Source organism: Corythoichthys intestinalis, chromosome 15 (genome assembly GCF_030265065.1).
Source record: "Corythoichthys intestinalis isolate RoL2023-P3 chromosome 15, ASM3026506v1, whole genome shotgun sequence".
Lineage (NCBI taxonomy): Eukaryota > Metazoa > Chordata > Actinopteri > Syngnathiformes > Syngnathidae > Corythoichthys > Corythoichthys intestinalis.
This window is the reverse complement of record NC_080409.1, coordinates 8,344,426-8,366,520: the sequence shown is the minus strand read 5'-3', so window position 1 is coordinate 8,366,520 and position 22,095 is coordinate 8,344,426. Positions and strand designations below refer to the sequence as shown.

The following is a 22,095-nucleotide window of genomic DNA, read 5'->3' as shown; positions in this document are numbered from 1 at the left end:
GTCCTCCCTTGTTCTCACAATTTCCGGAGATGGTGCTTTCAGTGCTTTCTACCGGTAGCCAGGCCACAGGCTAACGCTAGCCGCTAACGCTAGCGGCCGCTAGCGGCTAACGCTACAAATGAACGTGATGGAGTCGGATAGCGGCTCTAACCTTGTCGAAACGGCTGAATTTAATGAGTGGATTGGGCATGGACTGCATCTAGCAATTACTATGTCGCGTTATTTTGTATCTGACTGTGTGTGATTTCTCTGATAGCTTTTGTGATGGTAAAGCATTCAGCATAAAGCACAAATGGCCCCAGCTATTTTTCTGTATGTGCTTAATTCTGTGTCATTATTGCTATCATAAAATCTTAAGTGTTTCATTTGCAGAAGATCAATATAGCTTTAATGTGTGTCTGTCTGTCTGTCTGTTTGGGGGTTCATGTATGTGTGCATTTATTAAAAAATGCACTGGGGGGAGACCCTGAAACCATAAGGTAAACACTTGTATTGAATAATTATGTCACAGCAGCCATTAACAATAAATTGTCTTTTTGAAGTGTACTGTTCGAGCTGCAAGTCATTTGTGTTACAATGACATGTTTGCACAGGCATATCGATTTTGACAATGTACATTGTTCAAGCCATACACTCTGTTATAAATGCTCATACTTGAATTCTTATTGTTTACAACTCATTTGTATAAACCTAATGTCTAGACTGCATGTACATTTGTTAAATATATCAAATTGAATGCTGGTAACTAAATCAACAAGAAACTGTTAATCTGTATTTCATGCATTGATTCAGATTTTCAAATTATATAACAGTCCGCTTGGACGACTTTATTGTCATTTATCGTTATCGAGATAAATCTGCTCCATTTATCGTGATACATGTTTAAGGCCATATCGCCCACCCCTACTGTGACTGTAATTGAGCAGACAAATAAGTTAAATTAATTTGAAAAGTGATTGCTAATGTTATATGCTTTGTTGCACACTGTGAAAATAATTAACTCAAAAGAGCGAGATGTCATGTACCCATTCTGCAGCGCTTTGTTTACATTTGCGGCACTCACGAGTTGCGACATTCGCTTTACAGCAGCTAAACTGATAAACGGCAGTACTATTTGGATGCAGTTGGAGCTCGCATCTCCGTGCGTGTTGTTTTGTGCCTGAGTTTTGTTAAACCGAAAATAAAGGCGGCGTTACAAAGTCATCTGACCGCTCGTCATTTTACATACTGTATGTATTATTGACGGGCTGACTTCGTTTTCTCCATGTTTAAATTATCATCTAAACACTGTGCCGTCATGATAAGCTTGCTTACTGGACATCACTTTTCCAAATGTAGTGGTGAAAATGTGATTGGCATGTTTTTCATGAAGAATGGTGGTCGTATAAACTGCATTATTTTTTTATTCAGGGCTTTGGCTCTCGGGTCATTTCGTTAAAAAAAAAAAATCGTGTCTCGTCTCGGCGGCGGCTACGTTCGTACCGGATAATCCGCCCGCACCGGCCGGTTTGCCGTGGCGTATTCGGGGCCTGGCTCTGCTCACACGCCGTGAGGGAACGCTCGAGAAACCGGGGTGTTCGCCGGAGGTCCTGAAGCCGGGGAACCGATGGCGAGGCGGCCTGCCGGACCGGCCAGAGTGGCGGGCTCCGTCGGAAGACTGCTACTTGCCGACTATCGGTCTCCAGTCGTGCCGGTGTTTAGCCTTAGATGCGAGTTTACCACCCGCCTTGGGCTGCTTTCCCAAACAACCCGACTCTGAATCGTCACAAGCCCCTAGTTTAACTTAGTGTTTACAATAGCTTTAGCATTCCCGCTAGCAGCAGCAGCAGCCTGGCATTCGTTCCAAAAATCTTTGTGATGCAGTTTTAAATGGATGCTGGGTTAGTGATTTTGAATGAGGACACTTTCTTTCGGCCTCTTGGAACTTCTGCGGTACATGTTTCGCAAATAGCGAGAGCGTCGTTTTTTTAATAACAGCCGCCATAATATTCAACTATTTCTTGTCGTGTAACTCCACCTCCTCAACCCCTCCTCCCTCAGGGGCTTCAGAGAGGGGAGGGGTTGAGGAGGCGGCGTGCTGAATTCTTCGGTTGTGCACATTTGGAGGCTAAATCAAGTATATAATTATCGGATTACATTATCGGTTGAATTTTTTATTATCTGGATTATCTGTGTGACGTCATAATTGCCATTATCGGCCGATAATTATCGGCCACCGATATTATCGTGTATCTTTAGTAAATTACCTTAAATGGCCCAAAATTACTCATTGCCTGGCATTGGCTGCCACTGACGGCTATAGATGCCTTTTATCCCTAGTAGATGGACGTCTACTATGGATAAACTCATTCCAATTCACAGCAGAAGCTTGTTCTTCTGTTTATTACTACAAAGGGTTGAAAGCACATTTCTTTCCCCAGATGAGCGAGAAGCAGCGGAACCGAAACGCAAAAGGAAGCGGAAGCGGGATGGAGAAAACTTCCAGGAGCCCTTCAACGCTAAAAAGAGGCGCTCGTCCCTTTGTCATGAACCTTACGTGAGGGAGCTTGATTTTTTTTTCTCCCCCTTTTCTTCCACTTTTGAATTTTCCACATATGATAAAGACGGATGGCCACATTCTGTCCAGGTTTCCGGTAGTGAAGGATGTCCAGCTTCTCCTAGCGACAGCCTGGACGAGATGAAGAAGGGCGAACGCAAGAAAGAATTTGTCTGTCAGGTGCGTCGCATACTATTGAGGGCTGTGCGCCAGTCGGAGACAAAGACTAAGACACATTGACTTTTTGGCGCAGGTGTGCGAGCAGTCCGGTGAAGACCTGGTTCCCTGCGAAGGTCAGTGTTGCGGAATGTTCCACCTTCTTTGTCTAGGAGAGAGCTTCCGGCCCGGCGACAAGCTACAGTGCCGCTCGTGCAGCACTGGTAAGCACCGTCCGGCCAGGTGCCGTCGACTCCTCTCGGTCCCATCTGAAGATCCCTTCTCCACTCTGCCAGGGCTTCGCTCCTGTTTCGCCTGCAAGCGGTTGGATGGCGAGCTGCGACGCTGCTACGTGGCCCACTGCGGGAAGTTCTACCATGAGGCGTGCGCCCGCCTCAGCCCACTCACAGTCTTTGACAACAAGGGTTTCCGTTGCCCGCTGCACGCCTGCCTCAGCTGCCATTATGGCTGCCGCACCCAGCACAGGTCCACCAAAGGTAAGGCCGCGCCATCACCCGGGGGCTGGACTTGACTCTGCCCAGTCCGGCCTGACGTCGTTCTCCGGCAGGCCGCCTGATGCGATGCCTGCGATGCCCCGTGGCCTACCACGTGGGCGACCAATGCGTTGCGGCGGGCAGCCAGATCGTCACCGGCACGGCCATCGTCTGCACCAACCACTTCAGCGCAAAGAAAGGATATAGCCACCACAGTCACGTCAACGTCAGCTGGTGCTTCGTCTGCTCCAAAGGTCGGAAAAAAACAAAATAACGGCGATAGACATCCAATCCGTTTAAAGCTGGACGGATGGCTGTGAATGAACGACTCTTCCCTCCCGCTTCAACTGGGTTGGACGTCTTCTATTGATAACTCATTTCAACGGTGGTTGAAGGATTAAAAGACCTTTTATTGCCCCTACCGATCGGCCGTGTCGGTAGGGGTGACGTTCCCATCAAAGTCAATGCATCGACATAAAATAAAGTCATAACTATCTTATTTCTCAAGTGGCTTTTTAAAGATAATTTGATCAACTCTGCTATTTACTTATTGGCTGAAAATGAATTGGACGTCTACAGTGACGAATGCGCAATCGGTAGATGATGAGTTATTGTGTAGTTAAAATAATTAACTGAGAGATTGATTGCGATGAATCGCATTATGTATAATAATAAATTCAAGAGGTCTTTTAATGTACAGTCATATTAATCTATATGAACTCCAACTGAGTTAAAATGATAGTTTTAACATGTGAATTAACTGTACTCTTCGTAAAGCATTTTTGACTTTTGTCTGGCAGGAGGTCAGCTGCTGTGTTGCGAGTCTTGCCCGGCCGCCTTCCACCCGGACTGCCTCAACATGGCCATGCCCGACGGCAGCTGGTTCTGCAACGACTGCCGTGCCGGCAAGAAGCCCAAATACAGAGACATCATCTGGGTCAAACTAGGAACGTACCGGTGAGCCTCGGACCGCCGCCGCCGCCATCGTTTTCTGTCCGAAACTTCTCCTAACGGATGTTTTTCTCTCAGATGGTGGCCCGCGGAGATCCAGCACCCAAGCAAAATCCCCACCAACATCCAGCACCTTCGTCACGAGATCGGAGAGTTCCCAGTCTTCTTCTTCGGCTCCAAGGACTACTTCTGGACCCACCAGGGCCGCGTCTTCCCTTACGTGGAGGGTGACCGGGGTAGCAAGTACCAACGGACCGGAATCGGGAAGGTCTTCAAGACTGGTAAAGAACTGCGAGGCCAAAGACTGAGGGAAAGAATCTTTCGTGTGGAGGTCATTTCTACTAGTTTTTTTTTTTTTCTTTATTCAGCTCTTCTTGAGGCCGAAGCTCGTTTCAAGGAGGTGAAGATGAAGCGGGAGGCCAAGGAAGCACAGGAGAAAAACCGGAAACCGCCCCCGTACAAGTTCATCAAGGTGTGCCGACTCTTGCCGGGTCCTAAAAAAATTCTCAAAAAGCCAAAACTTAATATGAACTATTTTTTGAGCCTCTCAATAGCAAATATTTTAAATCTTTTTAGAAAAAAAACTAAATATTCTCTGTTTGAATTCTTATCGGCATGGCCGTTATCACTTGTCGGAATCGATTAAATTGAGTAATTCCATTAGGAAAAAGCTTCCACTCAAATTTTGCTGTTTCGATGACTCGTTTAATTACAGTGGTGTAATAATTTTTTTTTTTGAAAGTATTGCATTTAGTTTTATTGATTTGGGTGGGTACACTGCCCTCTAGTGGCAACAGGGAATATGATGGTACTTGTCTAACATACAGTAGCTGAATCCGGCTGCTCCTTGTTAATACCAACAGAAGGTTGTAGGTTTTTGTCGAAGCTAATAAGTTTGTTTTATGCATTCGTAATTTAGTTTAGAGGTATATTTGGCAGTTTTTTGTGGGAATGTGTCTGAACGATTTGTTAAGACCATTGAAAAAAAACAAAAAAAGTTAGCCTTTTATAGCATTTAAGCGAGCAGGCTTTGCTACGCAAGTTGGTTTTTAAGTTGATGCCGGCCTCTCTTGGCCTTCAGGTGAACAAACCGGTGGGCAAGGTGCAGGTGTATGCCGCCGACGTGTCGGAGATCCCAAAGTGCAACTGCAAGCCGTCAGTGGAGCGCCCTTGTGGCTTCGAGTCGGAGTGCCTGAACCGCATGCTTCAGTACGAGTGCCACCCGGAGGTGTGTCCCAGTGGCGAGCGCTGCTGCAACCGGGACTTTAGCGAGCGCCGCTACCCGGACACCCAGATTATCAAGACCCCCGGCAAGGGCTGGGGACTCGTCGCGCTGCGAGACATCAAAAAGGTCAAGCGAAAGTGTCCGTTTGGAACATGTTAACGTTGGAATGTTGTGAATCGGTGAACGAAATGTGGGTGCTAAAAAAAATCTGATTGCGGGGAGCTTTTGTATGCCACTAAAATGCCAACTTGTAGTCATTTTAACTGAAATATCAAGACGTTCCCCCATCAGGGAGAGTTCGTCAACGAGTACGTTGGCGAGCTGATCGACGAGGACGAATGCCGGGCCAGGATCAAGCACGCTCACGAGAACAACATCACAGACTTCTACATGCTCACCATCGACAAGGTTTGTGGGAACGAGAGGTCCGCTCGTATCGTATTCTCAAAGGCCAATCCTGATTTTTTAAAAAATTCAGCTCGTTGTTGTTTAAAAGCCGATTTTGTTAGCCATTCTACTTTTTTCAGTCAACCTTTATGAGAAATATTATCATCCTAACAGTGAATAGAACGGTTATCCTAATATATCGGTCAATCCTGAAAAAAAGTCCATTGATCGGCGAATTTTTAGTTTGTACCGCAGTCTCTAAACATGCCGCTCTTCGGCGCACCGGCGTGCCGCTCGTTTAGCGGTCGCACTTCCGCCGGGAGCCACAGCAACAGCACAGTATTGCATTGGGAATGATACGTGACAGCTAGCGTATCAGCACAGTTGTCAATACTACAAATGTGTTTTGTGTTGGCAAGCCAAATCGCTAAGGGTCAGTTTCCCTCCCAGGACCGAATCATCGACGCTGGTCCAAAGGGGAACTTCTCCCGCTTCATGAACCACAGCTGTCAACCCAACTGCGAGACGCAGAAGTGGACCGTCAACGGGGACACGCGCGTCGGACTATTTGCCGTCTGCGACATCCCATCAGGTACGTCATTGTCATCTTTTGCCGTCGTCGACAGCCGATCCAAATTTTTGGGGGTGGTTTCGGTGCGGGCAGGTACGGAGCTGACTTTCAACTACAACTTGGATTGTTTGGGCAACGAGAAGACTGTGTGCCGCTGTGGCGCCCCCAACTGCAGCGGCTTCCTGGGAGATCGCCCCAAGGTAAAAAGTGGCACCCGCCGACAAAAGCCCGGCCTGCCCTAATACAGTCTCCTCTCGGCCGGCGGCAGAACGCCAACGGTCAGGCGGCCAAGCGGCCCAAGCGCAAGTACAGGAAGCGGCGGACGGAAGGGAAGAAGTCAGACGACGAGTGTTTCCGCTGTGGCGATGGTGGGCAGCTGGTCATCTGCGGAAAGAAGACGTGCACCAAAGCCTTCCACCTCTCCTGCCTCAACCTCACTAAGAGGCCCTTTGGTAAGCATACTAGCGCCAGTGTTCCACTAAACTTTTAATTCATTTATTTTTATTGCATTTTTTAAAAATGTATTCGTTGCTTTAGATGTCCCGATCACGTGATCAGAAATCAAGCCGATCACATCATTTTTCAGTTAAAGTTAAGTGACATGCGTTGAAGCTTTGATCTTGCCAGAGAAGAGTGGGAGCGCTAACTTGAAAGACGCCGCATGTGTCAATCATCGTTGAGCTTGTTAACCCTTGGGCGTTATTTTATTTTGACTAAATTATTGTGATTTTGTCCAAAAAATGGCTTTTCCTTTGAAGTGTGATAACTTAGTCATTTCTGAATATTTTTTCACTTTCAACCACTCAAAATGTTCAGTGCCATCAGACCTAACCCTAACCCTATGGACAATAATAGTAGCATTATCCAAATAGCAAAAATAATTATGCTGTATATATATAAAAAACAAAAGTCTAATTTGAATATTACATATCACATAGTTAGAGGCTTGAATAAGTCCTTAAGGCATAACAACCGATTTTTTATGCATGCCCAGTTTTTACACATTTGCAGTTTTCTCATTTACACTAAACTCTTGTGATTTTGTCCAAAAAATGGCTTTTCCTTTGAAATGTGAAGAGTCATTTCTGAATATTTTTTCACTTTCAACCACTCAAAATGTTCAGTGGCATCAGACCTATCTACACATATATAGTTTTTTATATTTTTTATTTTTTAATGCCCCCTATGGACAATAATAGCAGCATTATCCTAATAGCAAAAGTAACTATGCTGTATATATATAAAAAACAAAAGTCTAATTTGAATATTCCATATGACATAGTTAGAGGCTTGAATAAGTCCACAAGTCGTAACAACCAAATTTTTTATGCATGCCCAGTTTTTACACAATTGCAGTTTTCTCATTTACACTAAACCCTTGTGATTTTGTCCAAAAAATGGCTTTTCCTTTGAAGTGTGATAACTAAGTCATTTCTGAATATTTTTTCACTTTCAACCACTCACAATATTCAGTGGCATCAGACCTATCTACACATATAAAGGTTTTTTTTTTTTTTTTGCCTCCAATGGACAATAATAGCATTATCCTAATAGCAAAACTAACTATGCTATATGGGGTATACATAAATCAAACTAAAGTATTTTATATTACATAATTACATCATTGGATAATAAAAAGTAAAAGTAGATTTTTTAAGAACAAGACTGTGACAAAGTGACAACAACTGATTTGATAGAATTTATGTTAACAATTTTACAAAACACATATACAATATAACAGTTAACATAATAACAATATACAGAATTCATGATGTGCACTTTGAGATTTGTTTTTTAAATGTAAAGTGCGTTATAAATAAAATGTATTATTATTTATTATTATGTTCGAAGCCCGAAGTGGCTTTGTGCAAAGGCCACATTGTTTGCGCTTGGACGGGGGGTCCAGCTCGCTGCTCTCCCAAGCCTTCGGCAAAAGGCGGTGGTTCCCGTTTTAGAACTTCTGGCCGAATTAGAGCCTTGCCAAGTTCCTCAAGAAATAGTCGGCGCTTGTAGCTTTTCTTCACGTTCCACTCAGGGTAGATCTCCGTGAACAGCACAAATGCGCTGAAGAACGAAATGTCCAGCATGTGAAAAAACTCACACATTGGCCACCTGAGTACGCGCCGGCAGCAGGAGTATGTGGCACAGGCCTGCAAATCACAAGCACGCACAACAATAACAGCTTTGATCTTTGATCAGCTTTTACAAGACAAACCTTGATATGCAAAACATGTGCTTACTCACTTTCGTCATCGCCTCGATCGCCGTCATTTTCGGCATGCGCCTCAACGTGGTCATGTCCGGTGTTCGGCTGTTCCTTACTACGCGGCGAAAATGCTCAGGGCGCTTGCGCATGCATTCACACGCATGCGCACATCGGTTAGAGGCGGCGATTACTATTTTTGTTTTTATTTAGTTATTTAGAACCTTTTCACAGCCTCAAAGATACTTTTTGCATGTATTACCCTCTCATACTTTTAACCATTGTGTTTTTTTGTGTTAGATTTGAAGCAGTTGACCACATTAGTCACGTAGCGTGTTTAAACCGTCCTTATTTGATATAACTACATTTAAGTATTTTCTGCAGGCATTTTTTTAGTACCTTATTCCTGTATGCATCTAAACAAAACGAGTTTAGAGCGCACGGTAGTACTTTAGGTGTCAAATTCGACTAATGTAGGACGTTTCGCCGATGTAGCATATTTTGGCAGAACACCGTGCCCCCGCCTTCCGCTCCCCGCTTTCATCTCGTCATTATATTGTCAACCATTTCCCATTTCTCGTCATCAAAGTCGTCCTCCTCCGGCATCGAAAGTCCGGAAGAATTTCTTCAATGTCTTCTGGGCTCGCCGAAGAAGCGTCCGAACGAAGGTCGTCGTCGGAATCAGGATTTTCTAACACCATCCGAATCGTGTTCTGCAGTGAAATACTTCTCGCCGCCATCGATCACAGTTGTGTTGGAAAAAATGCAAAATGGTGATCCTCGCGAGAACAGAGACTCCCAAAATGCCCAGAACCAATGAGAGTAAAGAAATTCAAACACCCAACCAATAAGAGTTGAAGTTCAAACGACAACAATAAACACGTGTTTTTTTTTGTTGTTGTTTTTTTTTTTTTTTTTTTTTGCATTTCCGGGAAGTACCGGTTTATTGTCTCGTGCACACGTGCAAAATTGCAAATATGCATGCCCAAATAGACTGAAAGTGAGCTCAGACACATAAACACCAATTTTTTTGTAATGCCAACCGTTTTTATCGCTTTAATTTTTTACCAATCTGTATTGAGTTTCGCAAGCAAATTCATGTATTGGCCTATGGCTCCAACTAGTGACTTTTGGGTGACAACACACAAATTCCTCTTTTTGCATGTTTTTGACTCGCCAAAGAAGCGATTGCATCAATAATCACGGAAAATGCATTATAACACATCAGGTTTACAGCATATCAAAAATCATGATTTATAACGGGAGTCAATGAGCCAAAAAATGGCAAAATAACAAGAGTTTAGTGCAAATCTTCCCAGCCTGTTTGCAATAAGTTAGAAATTCCCGGATGGTGCCATTTTGAACTTCTACATGATTTAGTATCCTGCAGGAAATATCAGCTCCCTAGTGTATTTTTTCATATGCTTTTTTTCCTTTTAAACACAGAAAAAAACGAAAAAAGCCAAAAAATGGACAAATAACACCCAGGGGCTAAACACTACCGGTGGCGTGCTGTGCCAACTCATTAGGTGTGTGTGCTTTTAGCAGCCTGAGTGAATTTGAGTGGACTCACTCAATGAAGCATTTAATAAAGACAAGTATTTTTCTATGTTATTCTTGTTTAAAAATAATTAGGTGGGACAGTAACATGTTTAAAACTGAAAGGGTAGGGAAACTATGGGAGAGAAAAAAAAAATTTAAGGGAGGGGGACTGTAAATATCTGCGAAGAACGGAAAAATATATTTTACCTCATTGGTGGCTAGTGCTGCACAGATTACTCGATTAAATTGAATTATTCAATTCGGAAAAAAAACTCAAAATCAATTTTGCTGCTTCGATTACTCGTTTAATTACAGTGGTGTTGCAATGGTTTGTTTGAAAGTGTACAGTATAGGTAGTCCCCTGGTTACGAACGAGCTCTGTTCCTACGCTGGAGACGAAACCAAAAATTTCCGCGCAAGTTGGAATTAACACTTAAAATATCCCTAAATACCTCCAAAATCCTCAAATAACTAAACAAAAACATGTATTATGCATCATATTGATAAAATAAGATAAATATTACTTTTTTCCGGTAACATCAATCACACCATAGTTCTTCTGACAACTGACATTTATTAATTTGTCACCATCAAACTATGTACATACAGTTAAAAAATAAAATACAATGTAGATAAAAAGTGTACAATAATGCTATAAAAACGGGCTATGGAAACAAATGAACGTATGAGTTATGTGTTCTGGTCGATCAGGTCGCTGGGACTGCCCGTGGCACCACTGCGACGTCTGCGGCAAGAACTCTGAGGCCTTCTGCCAACTCTGCCCAAACTCCTTCTGCAAGGCCCACCGGGAGGGGGCGCTGCGGGCCTGCCCACCCGACGGCCAGCTGCGCTGCCTGGAGCACGACGCCGAGGACGTCCCAGCCCGACCCCGCCAGCTCAAAAACGCTGGCAGGCCGTCCTAAAAAGCCGGAAAACGAGACGTAAACCCTCCGCCTCGCTCGCCATAGGTATTGCAATCTCAAATGTTTTTCGATCTTTGAAAACATCAAAAACGCACTTGTTTTTTTTTCCACTTAGGGTTGATTTTTATTTTTATTTTTTTATTTTATTTTTTTTTAACCTCCAGATTTTTATCACAACTTTCAGTCGAGGCCACGCCGCCACAGCCAGGTTTTAAACTGAGATATATCTGTAAGTGGGGGCGGGGGAGAAAATGAATCCAAACATTTGAACCTGAAAAAACGGTTTGATATTTTCAAAGATTCAAGAGAGGGTTTTTTTTTTTTTTTTTTTTTTTTTTTTTTTTTTTTTTTTTTAATTTTGGGGAGATTGCAATACTTTTGGCCACCTCCTTTTTGTGTACTGTAGTTTTTCCCATCCAGACCAAAAATAAAAAATAGTGGACGCATTTGCCAAAATGTTTTTTTATTTTTTAAATATATAGACTTGAAATAGTACAGACAGTGGTACCTCGACATACTATTGCATGGACATCCAATCCTTTCGACATTCGTCGTAAAATTTTACTCGTCATTTGTCTCGACATATGACCATTTATGACAGCGTTGCAATTTTGTTTTCCCGCAAGACGGATGCGCTCATGAGAGAAATCATCATGGGTCTCAAGAAGGTTAGTGCAGGTGCTGAAAAAAGGTGACTCTTACCATTGAAATTAAGAAGGAAATGATGGAAGAATATGAGGTGTGCACGTCAGTGAGCTGGCTTGACAATCCGGCCGGAATATGTCTACAATCTCCAGGACGACTCATTATTGGGGCCCGAGCAAAGAGTGGTGCGAGAGCCCTATTGGAATGCAAGGCATTATTATTGTGGGTAAATGTTAATGGACAATTTGGAGGCTTTAACATGCTCAAAAACTCACCAAACTTTGCAGATATTTGCATCTTGGTGTAAATTTAGATTGTTTTGCAACCTTATGAAAAAACGCAACAAAATGGCTCAATGACGCCCCCTTGAATTTTTCAAAACGGCCTCTTTTTAGTTTTTTTCCAACGGAGAGCAATGAGCCAAATTCAATAAATGACAACTCAGTGATTGATCGAAGGTTGTCTTTTTCATATATGGCATGTATGAGAGGTTATCCCTGCCTGAACACGACTGCATTGAAATATTACCCATTAGGCCTGGCGCCCCAGGGAACAGGAAACGCCTCTTTTTCCTGAGACGGGCTCCTCCAAGGGAAAAAAATCAAATGACCTCAAACCTGCATCAGGGAGGCTTTAAAACATGTGTTCAGGTGCGCGATGAAAAATTTGGTTTCGTTGAAGCATAGCAGTCCAAACAGGAAAGTGAAACAGTCCGTCGACATTTTCTTTCACCCAAAAATTTTGAAGTCATAACTTGGCGGACATACAACATATCTGCACCACACATCCCATGCTTGGTGAAAGTTGTACCCTGAAGGTTCCTGTAGGGGTCATTTGTATCAACCCTACAGTGCCAACCAGTGGCAACAGAAAGTCAATCATTTTACTTGTACTGGTCCAGTTGCTATCAGCTTGGTCATTGTAGTTATAAAACCTTTTGTAATACTCCATTTTAAGGCCCATCTCCAAAGTCTGTCTGTCACTGTGACGACCCTTTGTTTGCCATTAAAAGGATGTAGATTTCTTCAGGGACTTACGCAGTTTATAGAGCCATGGAATTTGGCACACTTGGTTGAACTGGGTCAATTACAAGATTCATTTTGGTTTTGAATAAGGTCATGGCTGAACAGCTCCGTAGCGCCTCCTTTTTAGGACCCTCTTCAATAGGGTGTTCTTCACCTAGGTGTGTGAATGTATTTCTCAACTCAGGATATATAAAAACATCTGTCAGCCATGCCCACAAAGCAATAGAGGTGAGTTTCAAGCACTTGTTAATTCCTCATGAGATGATGAGAGGGGGACGATCTGCCACCACCCTGAGCAGCGTCCTGTCAGTTGCATCACGTCCAAGTTGTGCCAAACTGCGAGGGCCGATTCACTCCTGCTTGCAGGTCTAGTTATGATAACATTGGCAAGGAAGTTACCAGCTTCGTCAGGTTTTTAATCATTTATTTCAGAAATTGTGTAACAGAACACGGATACTGTCCTTAAAGTTGACGCCAACAACAACCGAACATGGAAAAAGTAAAATCTCTGCCGCACATCTTCTCACGACAGTCGCGTGATTGTGTTCAGGAACAGCATGCAAAACAGAACCGCAATATTAAAACCCGATTCGTTACATTATTATTATTCCGATTTGTATTTGTAATTTATTTGTTTTGCTATGTGTAATGGCTTTTTGTAATTGTACCTGCAGTATTTATTAAGGATTTGGTATTGGTTTTTGGGCTGTGGAACAAATTAATCAAATTACAATGTATTCTTATGGGAAAATCCTGCACGACATGCAACCCAGGTCCTGGAACGAATTACATTCGTATGTAGAGGTACCACTGCATATATGACAGGAATGACCAACTTATTAGTGGACTAGAATCCTTTGTTTTGTTTGCTTAGCCGTGACCGTGGCTCTCGCAAATGCAACTGCTTAGCTCAGCACAACAACATTTGGCCATGGTTAATCTGTGATCTTGCCATTTTTTGATTTTGAATGATATGCGCGCTGTACTTTCGCCTCCAAGGATGCTCTGTATGTAGCGTAACAGCTTGGAGCATCACAGCTGCACATAAAGTAGCAAAAAGCGCACCCTGCTCCGGTTGCATTCACAAGTGAAGCAAGGTGCGCTTAAAGCGGACCGCGACTTACGATTTTTGAGCGGACCAGAGTTCGTTTGTGTGGTCCGAACCAAAGGTCGGATGCGCGTTCGCATTTAGAAAATGAAACAGACTATCTGGGAAAACGAACTCTGGTCCATTTAGAATGGACCAAATGGTGCTAGTGTGTAAGCGCCCGAAAACGAGTTTATTTTGAAGGGCTTCGAACAGAACGGACGTCTTGCCCTGTACATGAGAGACAAACTTATTAATAATAGATTGTGTTTGGAGGGGGGGAGTAAATAAATAACACTACTGAGATGTTGAAAAGCTCCAAGCACAATAGAGACACTTTGTTGTTTTTGTGTTTGTTTGTTTGTTTGTTTTTTGTGAAATAGTGCTTAATGACTGAATTTGCATTGAACAATGATACAGAAAAAACGCTTTGGGAGAAATACAGTTGTGTTCAAAATTATTCAACCCCCACAGTAGATCAGTGGCTTTGCAAGTTTGACTTTTTTTTTTTCATCTTTTTTATAATCACATTAAATAATGTCAAATGGACAAATCCAAATGAAATTTCAACAAACATGTTTATACCATACCAATCAATGGTCTTTCTGTGATTACTTCGTTGACAAAATTATTCAACCCCTTAGATATGGAGAACTTAAGTACTTAGTAGGAGTGGGAACCTCAGGGCACCTCACGATACGATACGATTCGCGATACAAGGCTCACGATAACGATTATATCACGATACAGCGATTATCGATACATTGGTCAGAAATTAGATACATGACATTCTACGATACAACTGTTGAAACGGGAAAAAAAAAAAAAAGATATTTGAAAATAGAAAAAATACTGTTTAGGTCATTTATTAAACAGTGACACCTTTTCTGTGCAACATTGCTGTAAAATATAAATCTACTGCAAATTGTGCCCCTGCACATATAGAGGAAACCAACCACCACCACTGATATCGCTTGGAGAGATCATGATGAATGGCACCCTTAATTTCTTTAAAGTTTTAAATCTTTAAAAAAATAAATTTAAAAAAAGTGCCGTAGGTGTCAGCAGTTGAGCTTGGAGTGGGGCAATGATAAAATTGGTGGGTCTTTTCTTCGTATATGAACTTTGTTGCTTGGTTTGAGCACTTCCGCTATCTGCTTCAGCATTTAAGATGTCAGACTTGCTCAGTCACAGTCTTCCTCACCTTAAAAACAACAAAATAAAACAAAAATATTAGCTACTTCTTAGCGTTTGAGTTGAATTCCTGATTTTTTGTGTGTGTTGGAAGTATTGAATTAAAAAAAATATGAATTGAATGTATAGAAATTAAAAATTCAATAATTACCTATTTTTAATATGTAGGCTACATCAATAATTACCTATTTTTAATATGTAGGCTACATTAATTATCATGCACATCACTTTATATATCTTGGAACCTATTCAAACCATTTTTATAGCTTATTGTATCAAAATGACAGTAATAACAGTTTGTGTAGTAAACTAGATGGAAATTGGTTATCAAATAAATCGGTAAATTCATGTGGGCTTGTTCGATATTCATTTTCATCCAGTTTAGGGTCCTGGTTTATTTTATATCATTCAACACCAAATGTCATCAAAATAATACATGTAAATTAAAAAGTCAATTACATTGCAAAACTTTCTTACCTCAAGTGATGAATGCGAAGCAGGGAAGAAATCAGGTGTGCCCTTCGTCACCAGCTCCCAGTGAACCTTATTTTTGTTAGACAATTGTTGCATACAGCAAAGTCCTTGTTCACCTTACTTCCTTTCTTGTTGGTGTAAAATCTAAAGTGTGTCCCCATGTGTGATTTGTGGCAATATTTTTCTCATTTTTTCCTCCACCGTTCTCACGGAGCTTTTTTATTTTTTCAACCCACTTGGAGCTGCCTCTCTTCTTCTCTAGACAACTTGTGCGCACTTTACCCTCACCGCCACTCCCGAGCGCCCCTTGTGGACCGCCAAGGAATTGCTCAACAAACATTGAGCAGTTTACAGCATCCATACTCCATTGTATGGCAAATATGTTCAATAAAAGTATCGATTCTTGGCGGGAGCATATCGATAACCCATCGGGTTGCAAAATATCGCGATATATCGCTGTATCGAGATATTGTCACACTCTTAGTACTTAGTATAACATCCTTTAGACGTGGAGCATAGTTTGACACAAGTTTCTTGCAGCGATCCACAGGTATCTTCACAGGCCTCCAGTTCATTAACTTTTTTTGGCTTGCGTGCTCCCACCAGAGATTTTCAATGGGATTTAAGGCTGGTGATTGCGATGGCCACTCAAGAATCTAACAGCCCTTCTTTTTTTGCAACCAAGATGTAGTAGATGTTAAGGTATGCTTAGGATCATTGTCTTGCATGAAATTTGCATCCAAGATTTCCTGTTCGTAAACTGAATTCATAATGCCTTGCACACGCTGAAGATTCCCTGTACCTGAAGAAGCAAAACAACCTCAGAGCATGACTGACATCACCCTCCCCCGCCATGCTTCACAGTAGGCAAGGTGTTCTTTGCTTTATAGGCATCAGTCTTTCTCCTCCACACGCACCGCTGAACCATTGGACCAAAAAGTTGCACTTTGGCCTCATCACTCCAGAGAACAGTACTACAAAACTTTAATGGTTTGTTCACATGTTTTTTTGCAAACTACAGTCGACTCTTCTTGTGCTTTGGAGTCAGCAGGGGGATGCACCTGGGAGTTCTTGCATGCGAGCCATCATTTCGCAGCGTGTCTTATTGTCTGGGATGAAACCTGAATACCTCCCTCTGATATGTCCTGCTGTAGTTCCTCAGCTGTCACCCGAGGATTTTTCACCTCATGTATCGCACAGCAGTTGCAGACAGTAACCTCCTACCACGCCCAGGTAGCGTGGCCCACTGTGCCTTTAGCTTTAAAGTTGTGGACTATGCTCCCAATTGTCTCTTGAAATGTTTAGCCTCTTTGCTATCTTTTTATATCATTGCTTTTGAAGTGAAATGACCTCCTCTCTGAAATTTTTTGGACCATCCCTTGGACTTTACCATGTTGCAAAAATAGCCATTTGTCACAGTCCTTCAAAATCTGCTTGATTGCTGCTCAATAGGCTTCCTTCCGCATCTACAGGGGGTTTCATCAGCTTTTTGACAACACCTGTTCTTAACCCCGGAGCCCGCTACTTTTAAATTCCGTTCAACACACACAAAGGCACACAACAACCTGCAGACGCACCCCTACAAATGCACGCACGCACACATAGTGTAGCACTTGCAAGAATTGGCAGCGGAAATTAGCCTCAGTAAATCAACACAAAAGTCTAGCTCATTTTTTACTGTTTATTTTTCTCCACACTCAATCGTGATGTCGGTAACCCACGAATGGAGGGTCGCGCCGTCGCATCATTGCAGCGCTGACAGTATTCCTAAAGACGCCACAATAGTTTTAGGAAGAATGTCATTTCCTTTAGTCATTTTAAAATATATTTTATTGTTTGGAATACACAAGCACTGTACATCCCATGCAGCTGACCTATATACAGTGCGGAGCAGAAGTATTTGCACCCCTTGTGATTTTGCAAGTTCAGCCACTTAGAAAATAGGTAGAGGTCTGAAATTGCAATCATAGATTCATATCCACTTATAGAGACATAATCTAAAAATTAATAATTTATTTGCAATTTACTGGGGTTCATAAGTATTTGTACCCCTGAGAATCGGCTGAGAATCTGTTGAAGCCAGTACATGTGAAGGCCCGTCTGAAGTTTGCTAGGGACCATCTGAATGATGCAGAGTGGTCAAAAGAGAAAGTCATGTGGTCGGATGAGACCAAAGTAGAACTTTTTGGTGCAACTTTACACATCATGTGTGGAGAAAAAAAGAGGGATGAGTACAATCCCAAGAACACCATCCCCACTGTGAAGTATGGGGGTTAAACATTGTGCTTTGGGGTTGCTTTTCGGCAAAGGGGATAGGGCGATCGTCAGATTTTGAGCCACAACCTCCTTCCCTCAATCAGAGACCCGAAGATGAGTCGTGGCTGGATCTTCCAACATGACAATGATCCGAAGCACACAGTCAAATTGAACAAGGAGTGGCTGCGCAAAAAGCATATCGAGGTTCTGGAGTGGCCTAGCCAGTCTCGACCTCAATCCAATAGAAAATCTTTTGATGGAGCTGAAACTTTGTTTCTTAACGACAACCCAGAAACCTGACAGATCTCGAGAAGATTTGTGTGGAGGAATGGATCAAAATTCCTGTTTCCATCTGAGAAAACCTGGTGAAGAACTACAGAAAGCGTCTGACCTCTGTAATTGCAAACAAAAGCTTCTGCACTAAATATTAGCACTGATTTTCTCAGGGGTACAAATACTTATGAACCCTAGTAAATTACAAATAGGTTATTTTAAAAATCATACAATTTGATTTCTAGGATTTTCTTTTAAATTATGTCTCTATGAGTGGAAATGCATTTGATTGAAATTTCGAACCTTTATTTTCTAAGTTGCAAACTTGCAAAATCACAACAAGTGCAAATACTATTGCTGCTCGCTGTATTTTGTTTTGTGTAAGTTGTAATAAAATATAGTAAAAATTAGATGCACAATACTTCTATAAACATTACTTACTTAGAAAGACCGGACATTGCAGACGTTCTATTTCCTATTTGGTGCGTGCTAAACAGCAGGGCTTAATCCAGCCGCTGGTTGACGGACTAATGGACATCCGTATTTTAGAATTGACGGACTGGAGAGGCCGGACTCGGGTGGTTCTGGATCGGAGCTGAGCGGATCATGTGGACCACCTTGTATAGATTACAATACAAACATATTTGTATTTGGTTGAATAGTTTTGTTAACGTGAAAGGCTATTATTTGGAATATTCCCAATAATTTTCTTTTTTCAGTGGTATTTGTCTATTTGACATGTCATTTTATAAACGTCAAACTTGCAAAACCACTTTAGTGTGGGGGATGAATAATTTTGAACACAACTGAACATAATTACATCAAAATAAGAGTCATAAAAAATAAAAATGAGTGAATCCCCAAAATTAAAAATAAATAAATGAAAAACTATGTTAAAAATGAATTCTTTTTAAATGACATTTTCAAGTATTTTATTTTTTTTAAATGTATGTATCTTTTAGGATTTTCCCAATTTTTTTTGTATTTTTCAGTGTAATTATATATAATTCCTATTTTTATGTATTTAGTTGTTTCCCCCCCCCCATATTTGTTCAATGCAAATTCAGGCATCAAGGGGTTAAACTTGATTTTTTTTTTGGTTTTTGTTTTTTAACAATGAAAAAGAAGGCGTCATAACCTGATCCTTCTTGCCTAATCAGGAAAAGGCAGGAATAAGTGTCATTTTGGAGGGAGACTAAATTTTCACGTTTTTCTTTTTGTTCCTACCTAACGAGTCATCGCGCTAACCCAATTGCTTTGTGTTGTGAGCACTGCCTTGTAACTACTCAAACTAATATGTACATAATGTATAAGTGCCCATAGTCATGCCTTCTATTGTAAATATACCAGCTTTTCTCCTCTATCGTTCATGCTTTTTTGTTTTTTTTGGGATAGAATTTTGCGCCTTACTGTGATGCTGCCTTTTCTTTAAAAAAAATAAAGATGTACTTTTACCAGAAACATCAAAGTTTTAATGGGTTAAAGTTCTGCGTCGTCATGACAGCAGAGGCGCTGGTGGGACCGATATCACAGTGTTAAGGAAAAATAAAATTTTCTTCCTGACTTGTAATCATTTTGTTTCTCGGGTCACAATTTACAACGGAGGATTAAGGCCAAATAAATAAGAAAACTAAAAAAATGACTACGAGATTAAAGTCATACTGGTACGAGAAAAAAAAAACGTATTGTTACGTAGGGTAAACCGCTATGCACTTTACGTACATGTACCTTAGCTGGGAGCTACGGCGAAGTATCAATATAAAGCCATCTATTGCTTATAATTTGTAGATGAGCCAAAATATGAAGGCTATGCCTCATTTCCTTATTCACCTACATTAGCCCAAAGAAACAATACGACTTTGATTCACGTAGTAATCGTATGAGAAAAAAGTCATACTATTACTATGAGAAAAGTCCAGTTGTTACGAGAAAAATGTCGTACTACAGTGCTGGCACCTCTGCAATTCTGTCAGATAATGCTCAATTTCTCCCAGAAAATGATTGCAATTACAAATGCTTTGGTGGTAATATCTTCATTTATTTTGCTTGCAATGGAAAAAAACGCAAAAGAGAATGAAAAAAAAAAATCATTATCTTACGCAAAACTCCATAAATGGGCCGGACACAGGTATTGGCACCCTTTGAAAAATGGTGATGCTTCTCTAATTTGTGTAATTAACAGAAACTGTCACTTACCTGTGGCACATAACAGGTGGTGGCAATAACTGAATCACACATATGCAGCCAGTTAAAGTGGATTAAAGTTGACTCAACCTCTGTCCTGTCTCCTTGTGTGTACCACATTGAGCATGGAGAAAAAGAAGACCAAAGAACTGTCTGAGGACTTGAGAAGCAAAATTGCGAGGAAGCATGGGCAATCTCAAGGCTACAAGCCCATCTCCAAAGACCTGAATGTTCCTGTGTCTATCGTGCGCAGTGTCATCAATAAGTAGAAAGCCCATGGCACTGCGGCTAACCTTCCCAGATGTGGACGGAAAAGAATAATTGACTAGAGATTTAAACGAAAGATTGTGCGGATGGTGGATAAAGAACCTCGACTAACATCCAAACAAGTTCAAGCCGTCCTGCAGTCCGAGGGTACAACACTGTCAACCCGTACTATCCATCGGTGTCTGAATGAAAAGGGACTCTATGGTATGATACCCAGGAAGACCCCACTTCTGATCCAGAGACATAAAAAAGCCAGGCTGGAGTTTGCCAAAACTTGCCTGAGAAAGCCAAAAACGTTTTGGAAGAATGTTCTCCGGTCAGATGAGACAAGAGCTTTTTGGGAAAAGGCAAAAAAACGAAGCCTTCAAAGAAAAGAACATGGTCCCCACAGTCAAACATGGCGGAGGTTCCCTAATTTTTTGGGGTTGTGTTGCTGCCACTGGCACTGAACTACTTGACCGTGTACCATAAGCGGAGTTTGACTTTTGGGGCAGGGGGAGGCACAACTTGTTGATGACTCCAAAACGCAGTGTCAGCAATAAAATTAACTTACAGGACTATTTATAATAAGTTGAAAATGAGTTTTTTTTGTTTCCCGTCATTCTTGAGAGGAATTCTAAATCGGGCTGCTTAGGACAAGATCGTAATCCATTGAATATGGTACGACCGCCGGTGTCGTGCCAATGTAGTTACCCCAGTCAAAAATTGTATCACCTGGGCAGAGCCACATGGAGGTAGTTGTGTCTTCATTATGCGATTAAAAAAAAAAAAGTTCAATCAAAATATGTATTTTCAATAAAAAAGTCACTTCAGTCAAAAAAATGTGAATGCAAAAATAAATTTGAAACTAAAAAAAAATTTCATTTGAAAGCTTTTTTTTTTTTTGATTGAAGTCAATTTTTTTAGGTTGAAGCAACTTTTTTTGATTGAAGTAATGTGGGTTTGGGCCGCATTTTGGCTAGGACATTTGTGTCTTTATTATTCGATCAAAAATAAGTTGCTTCAAACAAAAAATATATTTTCAAAAGAAAAATCACCTCAATCAAAAAAAAATTTCAATCAGAAAAGTTTTTCAATGCGAAAAAAATATGAGACTCAAATATTTGCATTTTAACACTTAATTTTTCATTTTAAAAAAATATTTGATTTGAGCAATCCTTTTTGTGTGACATTTGTGTGTAAATCATTCAATCCCCCAAAAAGTTGCTTCAATCAAAATCAAAAAATCATTTGAAAAATAAAATTTCCCTCCCCTAATTTAAAAAAAAAAAAAAAATTTTTTTTTAAATAATATTTAAAGCAAATGACCGTCTACGGTGCTCGTCACATGATCTGTTCGAAAAATCATTTTGACCCATTATATATATTAAAAAAAAAAAATTCTGGTTCATTTCATTCATTTTTGTTGTTTGTTTTACAACTTTTACGGTATATACAGAGGAAAGTGAATTACATGCAATGACACTTTTCGGCCACCGGGGGGGCTGGACCCGCCGTTTAAACTCAGTTTATGCCATGTACATGGCAAACTTTTGCAGCATAATGTTTGTGTGAGAAAGCTGGGTCTCCCTCAGAGGTCATGAGTCTTCCAACAGGACAATCACTCAAAACACTCTTCAAATAGAACCAAAAAATGGTTTGAGTTGGTTGAGTTAAAAGGGCAATGCAACGGGAAATTGATCAGATCTTTAAGAGAAAGAGT

General features: G+C 41.2%; 1 protein-coding gene across 2 annotated transcripts in view; it reads left to right on the top strand.

The window, feature by feature from the left end:
• nsd2 (nuclear receptor binding SET domain protein 2) overlaps positions 1-11,313 on the top strand; it is a 29,630-nt gene extending 18,317 nt beyond the window's left edge. For both annotated transcript variants that reach the window (XM_057860320.1, XM_057860319.1), the window contains 14 exons: positions 2,421-2,536; positions 2,627-2,716; positions 2,790-2,916; positions 2,989-3,189; positions 3,261-3,440; positions 3,987-4,143; positions 4,216-4,418; positions 4,506-4,609; positions 5,219-5,488; positions 5,654-5,770; positions 6,200-6,341; positions 6,414-6,520; positions 6,589-6,772; positions 10,777-11,313. In XM_057860320.1, the coding sequence (XP_057716303.1) occupies positions 2,421-2,536; positions 2,627-2,716; positions 2,790-2,916; positions 2,989-3,189; positions 3,261-3,440; positions 3,987-4,143; positions 4,216-4,418; positions 4,506-4,609; positions 5,219-5,488; positions 5,654-5,770; positions 6,200-6,341; positions 6,414-6,520; positions 6,589-6,772; positions 10,777-10,988 (2,210 nt within the window). In that variant the 3' untranslated portion in view covers positions 10,989-11,313. The remainder of the gene's footprint in view (positions 1-2,420; positions 2,537-2,626; positions 2,717-2,789; positions 2,917-2,988; positions 3,190-3,260; positions 3,441-3,986; positions 4,144-4,215; positions 4,419-4,505; positions 4,610-5,218; positions 5,489-5,653; positions 5,771-6,199; positions 6,342-6,413; positions 6,521-6,588; positions 6,773-10,776) is intronic.
• Positions 11,314-22,095: the final 10,782 nt, after the last annotated feature.